A 12380-nucleotide genomic window follows, 5' to 3' on the forward strand; every position below is an offset into this window, starting at 1 on the left:
TATAAGCCATTTAGCAGACGCTTTTATCCAAAGCGACTTACAGTCATGTGTGCATACATTCTACGTATGGGTGAAACAGCCCTAATGAAAACAGTTAAGAAAACAGCCCTAATGTTGGAAACAAAACATCATAATGTTTTCATCCAGAGTCACATTTACATATTTTCCCAACCTACAGCACACAATATTTTACACATACAATAGTTTTTTTTTTAAGCGGTCTGAGGCACTGCGACTGAGTGCTAGATGCGGCACTAGACCCTGGTTCGATTTCAGGCTGTATCACAACCCGGCCGTGATCGGAAGTCCCACAGCGGCGACGCACAATTGGCCCAGCGTCGTCCGGGTTACGGCCGCCATTGTAAAAATAAGAATTTGTTCTTAACCGACTAGCCTAGTTCGAATAAAAGGTTCATATATTATAGTAATGAAAGGACTAAAGAGAGTCTGCATTCTGTTTGCCATGGACCAAAAAAATATTGTGATACTGGAATAGTTACAGCCTTAGTAGTTAACCAAGCCAGTTAACACTAACACTAACACTCTGGGAAGTATCATGATTGGCCAACATCGTCTGGCCCTCAGCGGAGGCCTTCATTACCGATGTTGATTGACCATCGTCACGGAGAAGAAAGCTTGGAACTAAGCACCAAGGTAAAGATAAGCAGATAAGCAGATAAGCAGATAAGCCAGACAAGCCAGACACCCAGGCAATGTGGACACACACACACACACACCGTCTCTCACACAAATAGTCACTCTCACACAGACAGTCTCTTTCACTGGCTGGCAGGCAGGCAGGCAGGCAGGCAGGCAGGCAGGCAGGCAGGCAGGCACACAGAGACACACAGAGACACACAGAGACACACAGAGACACACAGAGACACACAGTCTCTTTCTGACACACAGACTCACAGACACACTCACAGACACACTCACAGACACACTCACAGACACACTCACAGACACACTCACAGACACACAAACACGTGCGCAACGAACACAGTCTATCCATCTGGCGCAGGCCACTGAGGTCAGACAGAGAGGTGAGGAGGTTTAAGCCACTTCTGTCCTAACAGGATTAGGACTGGAGGAAGACGAGGTGGAGGAAGAGACAAGCGGTGGAGACAGGTGGGGGATCAAGGATCAAGGCTAAGGGGTTAGTGCAGGTCAGAAGTGCTTCAGGCTGTCTGGCTGCCCAATCCCCCACTCAAACCCTAGACCCTACCTCCTTAGGCCCAATCCCCCACTCAAACCCTAGACCCTACCCCCTTAGGCCCAATCCCCCCACTCAAACCCTAGACCCTACCTCCTTAGGCCCAATCCCCACTCAAACCCTAGACCCTACCCCCTTAGGCCCAATCCCCCACTCAAACCTAGACCCTACCTCCTTAGGCCCAATCCCCCACTCAAACCCTAGACCCTACCCCCTTAGGCCCAATCCCCCACTCAAACCCTAGACCCTACCTCCTTAGGCCCAATCCCCCACTCAAACCCTAGACCCTACCTCCTTAGGCCCAATCCCCCACTCAAACCCTAGACCCTACCCCCTTAGGCCCAATCCCCCACTCAAACCCTAGACCCTACCCCCTTGAGCCCAATCCCTGAGGCACGTACATCAAATGAATGGATGCCCAACCCAAATAGGAGCCTAGACACTTCAAGTAACCCCTACAACCACGCCTGGAAAGGTTACAGGTCAAATCGCTCCCTCTCCTCCATAGGGGGTGTGCTGTTGGGAGTGTTTCATTGGCTGTGTGTTGGCTGTCAGAGCAGTTTAGCGATCGATGCAGCTGTACACAGCCCATCTGTAAATAGCCCATCCAACCTACCTCATCCCATATTTGTTTCAACTTGCATCCTCATCTGCACGTGTATCACTTCAGTGTTAATCTGCTAAATTGTAATTACTTCGCTACTATTGGCCTATTTATTGCCTTACCTCCTTACTTCATTTGCACTCACTGTATATAAACTTTTCTATTGTGTTATTGACTGTACGTTTGTTTATGTGTAACTCTGAGTTGTTGTTTTTGTCGCACTGCTTTGCTTTATCTTGGCCAGGTCACAGTTGTAAATGAGAACTGGTTCTCAACTGGCCTACCTGGTTAAATAAAAATATATTTAAAAAAAATGTTTGTCCTTGTTTGTGAGCTGATGTACATGAAATACCTCAGGGATTGGGCTTAGTGGGTAAGGTCTAGGGTTTGAGTAGTGGTGTGTGTGTGTGTGTGTGTGTGTGTGTGTGTGTGTGTGTGTGTGTGTGTTTCAATCCTCGTGGGGACCAAAAATACCCCAAATGTCCCCACAAGGATAGTAAAACACAGAAAATGTTCCTCGTTACCATGAGGACAAAGGCTGTTTTAAACTTAGTGGTTCGGTTTAGGGTTAAAGGGGAAAGGTCAGGGGGACGGACAGAGGGACGGACAGGGGATGGGAGAGAAGGACGGAGAGAAGGGACGGACAGGGGGACAGAGAGGGCCGGACAGGGAGGAGAGAGGGACGGACAGGGGGACGGAGAGAGGGACGGACAGGGGACGGAGAGAGAGGGACGGGCAGGGACGGAGGGAGAGGGACGGGGGAGAGAGGGACGGAGAGAGGGGGACAGGAGAGAGAGGGACGGACAGGGGACGGAGAGAGGGACGAGAAGAACGGACGGACAGGGGACAGAGAGGGGGAGGGACGGACAGGGGACGGAGAGAGGGACGACAGGGGACGGAGAGAGGGACGGACAGGGGGACGGAGAGAAGAACGGACGGAGAGAAGAACGGACGGACAGGGGGACGGAGAGGAGAGAGGACGGACAGGGGGACGAGAGAGGGACGGACAGGGGGACGGACAGGGGGACGGAGAAAGGGGACGGGGACAGGGGGACGGACAGGGGGACGGAGAGGGGGACGGACAGGGGACGGAGAGAAGAACGGACGGAGAGAAGAACGGACAGACAGGGGGACGGGGACGGACAGGGGGACGGAGAGAGGGACGGACAGGGGGACGCAGAGAGGGACGAGAGAGGGGACGGACAGGGGACGGAGAGAAGAACAGGAGACGGAGAGAAGAACAAAATAAAAGACGGACAGAGGACGAGACAGGGGACGGAGAGAAAATAATTGATGAGAGAGAGGGAACAGCGACTGACAGGGGGACGGACAGGGGACGGAGAGAGGGACGGACAGGGGACGGACAGGGGGACACGGACAGGGACAAAGAGAGGACGGACAGGGGGACAGGAGAGAGGGACGGACAGGGGGACGGAGAGAGGGACCGAGGACAGGGGACTGAGAGGGACGGACAGAGAGAGGGACGGACAGGGGGACGGAGAGAGGGACGGACAGGGGACGGAGAGAGGGACTCACTCTTGAGGAAGCGATTACGGACCCATTTGTTCTGTTTCCTGGCGTACCGTCTCGTAGCCATCTTCAGATTCTCTACACCTGAGAGAGAAAGAGATTCAGTCCATTAAATCTCTCTCACACACACACACACCCCAAGGCTTCTGTTAGCTGGTAATAGCCGGTATTTGCTCCAAACCCCCAAAATGAAAAGCTGATAAATAATACTAAATTCCATTACAAAAATAAAAGCTTTTCAGCCTGTTGACTGAGGTAAATACCAGTGAGAGCCGAGGACACGGCGCCAACAGCTGTTGACTGAGGTAAATACCAGTGAGAGCCGAGGACACGGCGCCAACAGCTGTTGACCGAGGTAAATACCAGTGAGAGCCGAGGACACGGCGCCAACAGCTGTTGACCGAGGTAAATACCAGTGAGAGCCGAGGACACGGCGCCAACAGCTGTTGACTAAGGTAAATACCAGTGAGAGCCGAGGACACGGCGCCAACAGCTGTTGACTGCAGGTAAATACCAGTGAGAGCCGAGGACACGGCGCCAACAGCTGTTGACTGAGGTAAATACCAGTGTCTGTAGTGAGAGCCGAGGACACGGCGCCAACAGCTGTTGACTGCGGTAAATACCAGTGAGAGCCGAGGACACGGCGCCAACAGCTGTTGACCGAGGTAAATACCAGTGAGAGCCGAGGACACGGCGCCAACAGCTGTTGACCGAGGTAAATACCAGTGAGAGCCGAGGATACGGCGCCAACAGCTGTTGACCGAGGTAAATACCAGTGAGAGCCGAGGACACGGCGCCAACAGCTGTTGACCGAGAGCCGAAAAATACCAGTGAGAGCCGAGGACACGGCGCAACAGCTGTTGACTGCGGTAAATACCAGTGAGAGCCGAGGACACGGCGCCAACAGCTGTTGACTGAGGTAAATACCAGTGTCTGTAGTGAGAGCCGAGGACACGGCGTCAACAGCTGTTGACTGAGGTAAATACCAGTGAGAGCCGAGGACCCGCGCCAACAGCTGTTGACTGAGGTAAATACCAGTGAGAGCCGAGGACACGGCGCCAACAGCTGTGACCGTGAGGTAAATACCAGTGAGAGCCGAGGACACGGCGTCAACAGCTGTTGACTGAGGTAAATACCAGTGAGAGCAGAGGACACGGCGCCAAGAGCTGTTGAGGAGGTAAATACCAGTGAGAGCAGAGGACACGGCGCCAACAGCTGTTGACTGCGGTAAATACCAGTGAGAGCCGAGGACACGGAGCCAACAGCTGTTGATGGAGGTAAATACCAGCGGGAGCCGAGGACACGGAGCCAACAGCTGTTGATGGAGGTAAATACCAGCGGGAGCCGAGGACACGGAGCCAACAGCTGTTGACTGCGGTAAATACCAGTGAGAGCCGAGGACACGGCGCCAACAGCTGTTGATGGAGGTAAATACCAGTGAGAGCAGAGGACACGGAGCCAACAGCTGTTGACCGAGGTAAATACCAGTGAGAGCCGAGGACACGGAGCCAACAGCTGTTGACCGAGGTAAATACCAGTGAGAGCCGAGGACACGGCGCCAACAGCTGTTGACCGAGGTAAATACCAGTGAGAGCCGAGCCGAGGACACGGCGCCAACAGCTGTTGACCGAGGTAAATACAGCCAACAGCTGTTGACCGAGGTAAATACCAGTGAGAGCCGAGGACACGGCGCCAACAGCTGTTGACCGAGGTAAATACCAGTGAGAGCCGAGGACACGGGCGCCAACAGCTGTTGACCGAGGTAAATACCAGTGAGAGCCGAGGACACGGCGCCAACAGCTGTTGACCGAGGTAAATAACAGTGAGAGCTGAGGACACGGCGCCAACAGCTGTTGACCGAGGTAAATACCAGTGAGAGCCGAGGACACGGCGCCAACAGCTGTTGACCGAGGTAAATACCAGTGAGAGCCGAGGACACGGCGCCAACAGCTGTTGACCGAGGTAAATACCAGTGAGAGCCGAGGACACGGCGCCAACAGCTGTTGACCGAGGTAAATACCAGTGAGATCCGAGGACACGGCGCCAACAGCTGTTGACCGAGGTAAATACCAGTGAGAGCCGAGGACACGGCGCCAACAGCTGTTGACTGAGGTAAATACCAGTGAGAGCCGAGGACACGGCGCCAACAGCTGTTGACCGAGGTAAATACCAGTGAGAGCCGAGGATACCAGTGAGAGCGCCAACAGCTGTTGACCGAGGTAAATACCAGTGAGAGCCGAGGACACGGCGCCAACAGCTGTTGACCGAGGTAAATACCAGTGAGAGCCGAGGATACGGCGCCAACAGCTGTTGACCGAGGTAAATACCAGTGAGAGCCGAGGATACGGCGCCAACAGCTGTTGACCGAGGTAAATACCAGTGAGAGCCGAGGACACGGCGCCAACAGCTGTTGACCGAGGTAAATACCAGTGAGAGCCGAGGACACGGCGCCAACAGCTGTTGACCGAGGTAAATACCAGTGAGAGCCGAGGACACGGCGCCAACAGCTGTTGACCGAGGTAAATACCAGTGAGAGCCGAGGACACGGCGCCAACAGCTGTTGACCGAGGTAAATACCAGTGAGAGCCGAGGATACGGCGCCAACAGCTGTTGACCGAGGTAAATACCAGTGAGAGCCGAGGACACGGCGCCAACAGCTGTTGACCGAGGTAAATACCAGTGAGAGCCGAGGACACGGCGCCAACAGCTGTTGACCGAGGTAAATACCAGTGAGAGCCGAGGACACGGCGCCAACAGCTGTTGACCGAGGTAAATACCAGTGAGAGCCGAGGACACGGCGCCAACAGCTGTTGACCGAGGTAAATACCAGTGAGAGCCGAGGACACGGCGCCAACAGCTGTTGACCGAGGTAAATACCAGTGAGAGCCGAGGACACGGCGCCAACAGCTGTTGACCGAGGTAAATACCAGTGAGAGCAGAGGACACGGCGCCAACAGCTGTTGACCGAGGTAAATACCAGTGAGAGCCGAGGACACGGCGCCAACAGCTGTTGACCGAGGTAAATAGCAGTGAGAGCCGAGGATACGGCGCCAACAGCTGTTGACCGAGGTAAATACCAGTGAGAGCCGAGGACACGGCGCCAACAGCTGTTGACCGAGGTAAATACCAGTGAGAGCCGAGGATACGGCGCCAACAGCTGTTGACCGAGGTAAATAGCAGTGAGAGCCGAGGACACGGCGCCAACAGCTGTTGACCGAGGTAAATACCAGTGAGAGCCGAGGACACGGCGCCAACAGCTGTTGACCGAGGTAAATACCAGTGAGAGCCGAGGATACGGCGCCAACAGCTGTTGACCGAGGTAAATACCAGTGAGAGCCGAGGACACGGCGCCAACAGCTGTTGACCGAGGTAAATACCAGTGAGAGCCGAGGATACGGCGCCAACAGCTGTTGACCGAGGTAAATACCAGTGAGAGCCGAGGACACGCTGTTTGTCACTGCTGGAGTGAAACGTGGTTTAATACGACCAGTCAATTCTGAATCAAATCACATGTAACAAAATAACAAGAATAATTATATATATTAATTAATAATAATTATATATATTAATTAATAATAATTATATATATTAATTAATAACAATTATATATATATATATATATATTAATTAATAATAATAATAATATATATATATATTAATTAATAATAATAATAATATATATATTAATTAATAATAATAATAATATATCATATATATATTAATTAATAAGGCCTAATAATAATATATATATATCACGTATTAATTAATAATAATAATATATATATATATATATAATAATAATAATAATAATAATAATATATATATATATATATATACATATATATATATATATATATATTAATTAAGGCCTAATAATAATATATATATATTCATTAATAATAATAATAATAATAATAATAATAATAATAATAATTATATAGGCCTCATCACGCCCACTATTAAAAGAGCTCCTATTGTTATTTCCCCAACTGCTAATTGAAGCTCACTTCCCATTCCCCCTTCAAGTGTATAGGCAACTAGGCAGGCCTCATCACGTCCTACACAACGTTGACTAGGCAGGCCTCATCACGTCCTACACAACGTTGACTAGGCAGGCCTCGGTGCGTCCCACACAACATTAACTAGGCAGGCCTCATCACGTCCCACACAACGTTGACTAGGCAGGCCTCAGCGCGTCCCGCACAACGTTGACTAGGCAGGCCTCATCACGTCCCACACAACGTTGACTAGGCAGGCCTCATCACGTCCCGCACAACATTGACTAGGCAGGCCTCATCACGTCCCGCACAACGTTGACTAGGCAGGCCTCATCACGTCCCGCACAACGTTGACTAGGCAGGCCTCATCACGTCCCGCACAACGTTGACTAGGCAGGCCTCATCACGTCCCACACAACGTTGACTAGGCAGGCCTCATCACGTCCCACACAACGTTGACTAGGCAGGCCTCATCACGTCCCACACAACATTGACTAGGCAGGCCTCATCACGTCCCACACAACGTTGACTAGGCAGGCCTCATCACGTCCCGCACAACGTTGACTAGGCAGGCCTCATCACGTCCCGCACAACATTGACTAGGCAGGCCTCATCACGTCCCGCACAACGTTGACTAGGCAGGCCTCATCACGTCCCATACAACATTGACTAGGCAGGCCTCATCACGTCCCACACAACGTTGACTAGGCAGGCCTCATCACGTCCCATACAACATTGACTAGGCAGGCCTCATCACGTCCCACACAACGTTGACTAGGCAGGCCTCATCACGTCCCATACAACATTGACTAGGCAGGCCTCACCACGTCCCGCACAACGTTGACTAGGCAGGCCTCATCACGTCCCATACAACATTGACTAGGCAGGCCTCATCACGTCCCATACAACGTTGACTAGGCAGGCCTCATCACGTCCCACACAACGTTGACTAGGCAGGCCTCATCACGTCCCACACAACATTGACTAGGCAGGCCTCACCACGTCCCACACAACGTTGACTAAGCAGGCCTCACCACGTCCCACACAACATTGACTAGGCAGGCCTCACCACGTCCCACACAACATTGACTAGGCAGGCCTCATCACGTCCCACACAACATTGACTAGGCAGTCATCACACACAAAGTTAACTAGGCAGGCCTCATCACGTCCCACACAACGTTGACTAGGCAGGCCTCATCACGTCCCACACAACATTGACTAGGCAGGCCTCATCACGTCCCACACAACATTGACTAGGCAGGCCTCATCACGTCCCACACAACGTTGACTAGGCAGGCCTCATCACGTCCCACACAACGTTGACTAGGCAGGCCTCATCACGTCCCACACAACATTGACTAGGCAGGCCTCATCACGTCCCACACAACATTGACTAGGCAGGCCTCATCACGTCCCACACAACGTTGACTAGGCAGGCCTCATCACGTCCCACACAACATTGACTAGGCAGGCCTCACCACGTCCCACACAACGTTGACTAGGCAGGCCTCATCACGTCCCACACAACGTTGACTAGGCAGGCCTCATCACGTCCCACACAACGTTGACTAGGCAGGCCTCACCACGTCCCACACAGGCAGGCGTTGACTAGGCAGGCCTCATCACGTCCCACACAACATTGACTAGGCAGGCCTCATCACGTCCACACACAACATTGACTAGGCAGGCCTCATCACGTCCCACACAACGTTGACTAGGCAGGCCTCATCACGTCCCCACACAACGTTGACTAGGCAGGCCTCATCACGTCCCGCACAACGTTGACTAGGCAGGCCTCATCACGTCCCACACAACGTTGACTAGGCAGGCCTCATCACGTCCCTCACACAACATTGACTAGGCAGGCCTCATCACGTCCCACACAACATTGACTAGGCAGGCCTCATCACGTCCCACACAACATTGACTAGGCAGGCCTCACCACGTCCCACACAACGTTGACTAGGCAGGCCTCACCACGTCCCACACAACGTTGACTAGGCAGGCCTCACCACGTCCCACACAACGTTGACTAGGCAGGCCTCACCACGTCCCACAACGTCACGTCCCACACACAACGTTGACTAGGCAGGCCTCACCACGTCCCACACAACGTTGACTAGGCAGGCCTCACCACGTCCCACACAACGTTGACTAGGCAGGCCTCATCACGTCCCACACAACGTTGACTAGGCAGGCCTCACCACGTCCCACACAACGTTGACTAGGCAGGCCTCACCACGTCCCACACAACGGCAGGCCTCACCACGTCCCACACAACATTGACTAGGCAGGCCTGACAACGGACTAGGCAGGCCTCATCACGTCCCACACAACGTTGACTAGGCAGGCCTCACGTCCCACACAACATTGACTAGGCAGGCCTCACCACCCCACACAACGTTGACTAGGCAGGCCTCACCACGTCCCACACAACGTTGACTAGGCAGGCCTCATCACGTCCCACAACATTGACTAGGCAGGCCTCATCACGTCCCACACAACGTTGGCCTCAGGCCCAGACTAGGCAGGCCTCATCACGTCCCACACAACATTAACTAGGCAGGCCTCATCACGTCCCACACAACATTGACTAGGCAGGCCTCACCACGTCCCACACAACATTGACTAGGCAGGCCTCATTACGTCCCACACAACGGCAGGCCTCACCACGTGACTAGGCAGGCCTCACCACGTCCCACACAACGTTGACTAGGCAGGCCTCACCACGTCCCACACAACATTGACTAGGCAGGCCTCACCACGTCCCACACAACATTGACTAGGCAGGCCTCATCACGTCCCACACAACGTTGACTAGGCAGGCCTCACCACGTCCCACACAACGTTGACTAGGCAGGCCTCACCACGTCCCACACAACGTTGACTAGGCAGGCCTCATCACGTCCCACACAACATTGACTAGGCAGGCCTCATCACGTCCCACACAACGCTGACTAGGCAGGCCTCACCACGACACAACGTTGACTAGGCAGGCCTCACCACGTCCCACACAACGTTGACTAGGCAGGCCTCACCACGTCCCACACAACGTTGACTAGGCAGGCCTCACCACGTCCCACACAACATTGACTAGGCAGGCCTCACCACGTCCCACACAACATTGACTAGGCAGGCCTCATCACGTCCCACACAACGTTGACTAGGCAGGCCTCACCACGTCCCACACAACATTGACTAGGCAGGCCTCACCACGTCCCACACAACATTGACTAGGCAGGCCTCACCACGACTAGGCCCACACACACATTGACTAGGCAGGCCTCACCACGTCCCACACAACATTGACTAGGCAGGCCTCATCACGTCCCACACAACATTGACTAGGCAGGCCTCACCACGTCCAGGCACACAACGTTGACTAGGCAGGCCTCACCACGTCCCACACAACGTTGACTAGGCAGGCCTCACCACGTCCCACACAACGTTGACTAGGCAGGCCTCATCACGTCCCACACAACATTGACTAGGCAGGCCTCACCACGTCCCACACAACGTTGACTACTTATGCATACTTATAATATACCCAGAGTAGGCTGATCAGATTTCTTCCTCTTTCTTTCTTTGAATAATTTTGGCCTTTTATAAATCACATTTCATGCAATTCTACAACACTTTATATGACTAAAGACATCAGCAGAATCTTTTTTTTATATATATATATATATATATATATATATTATTTTATAAATATGACACAAATGACAGGGTAGCCTACTCGGCTGACATGAACAGATCAATGAAAACGATGTCTGATCCATATGCCCTATGAGAAGACAAAATACAAACATGACCTCCGTCTAACCTGGAGGAAGTGTCCCTGACCCAATGAGAAGACAGTGAATATGCAGACTCAGCAGGGAGAGTCTCTCATTTCTCATCTCTTTACAGCAAATTTGCTTTCGAAACGGTTTCTCCGTGCTTGTATTTTTTTTTAAATACTGCGTTATGTCTGGATGGATCGTTCTGCTTTTCACTGACAGTTGCAACTCTACAAATCGTCTATTTGGTATTTGCTGCGAGCGCTGCCCAAATTGCCGGTCCTTCTGACTGTAGGCTACGCGATTTAAAACAAACCACAGTTTAGTTTTTTTTTTAAAAGAAGCTAAATGATCCTCTGTGGCCAAAATCAATGATTTTCTTTCTTTCTGAATAAACATGAGTAAGCTAATTAGGCTATATAAATTTGGCAATTTAATTCAATTTACTTTAGAAAAAGCTTTCCATAACCCTATGTCATCTAATATTGATAAATTGCTCAAAAGAATTCGGTAAGAATGACGCACGATGTTGCAATTAATTATTAAAAAACTAAAAAGTGATTTCTGTCATAGTGAGAAACGTGGGCCCTGAATCAGATTAGGGAATAAATGTTCATGGGGAAATTAATGGCACCACATCTTCCTAACCTAAACCCTGGTACGCAAACACACACCTTGGTTCCCGGAGTGTCTCTCAAACACACACACACACACACACACCTTGGTTCCGGAGTGTCTCTCAAACACGCAAACACACACCTTGGTTCCCGGAGTGTCTCTCAAACACACACACCTTGGTTCCGGAGTGTCTCTCAAACACACACACCTTGGTTCCCGGAGTGTCTCTCAAACACACACACCTTGGTTCCCGGAGTGTCTCTCAAACACACACACACCTCGGTTCCGGAGTGTCTCTCAAACACACACACACCTCGGTTCCCGGAGTGTCTCTCAAACACACACACACCTCGGTTCCGGAGTGTCTCTCAAACACACACACACACCTCGGTTCCGGAGTGTCTCTCAAACAAACACACACCTCGGTTCCCGGAGTGTCTCTCAAACAAACACACACCTCGGTCCCCGGAGTGTCTCTCAAACACACACCTCGGTTCCCGGAGTGTCTGTCAAACAAACACACACCTCGGTTCCCGGAGTGTCTGTCAAACAAACACACACCTCGGTTCCCGGAGTGTCTCTCAAACACACACCTCGGTTCCCGGAGTGTCTCTCAAAACACACCTCGG

At 51.9% G+C, this 12380-nt stretch overlaps 1 protein-coding gene across 1 annotated transcript in view; it reads right to left on the reverse strand.

Annotated features, from left to right (window-relative positions):
- Nucleotides 1-12380, reverse strand: part of trit1 (tRNA isopentenyltransferase 1) — a 93399-nt gene that overhangs the window by 21070 nt on the left and 59949 nt on the right. The window contains exon 8 of the mRNA XM_052472887.1: nucleotides 3357-3434. Coding sequence (XP_052328847.1) covers nucleotides 3357-3434 — 78 coding nt within the window. The remainder of the gene's footprint in view (nucleotides 1-3356; nucleotides 3435-12380) is intronic.

The sequence above is a fragment of the Oncorhynchus keta genome, chromosome 20 (genome assembly GCF_023373465.1).
Source record: "Oncorhynchus keta strain PuntledgeMale-10-30-2019 chromosome 20, Oket_V2, whole genome shotgun sequence".
Taxonomy (NCBI): Eukaryota; Metazoa; Chordata; class Actinopteri; order Salmoniformes; family Salmonidae; genus Oncorhynchus; species Oncorhynchus keta.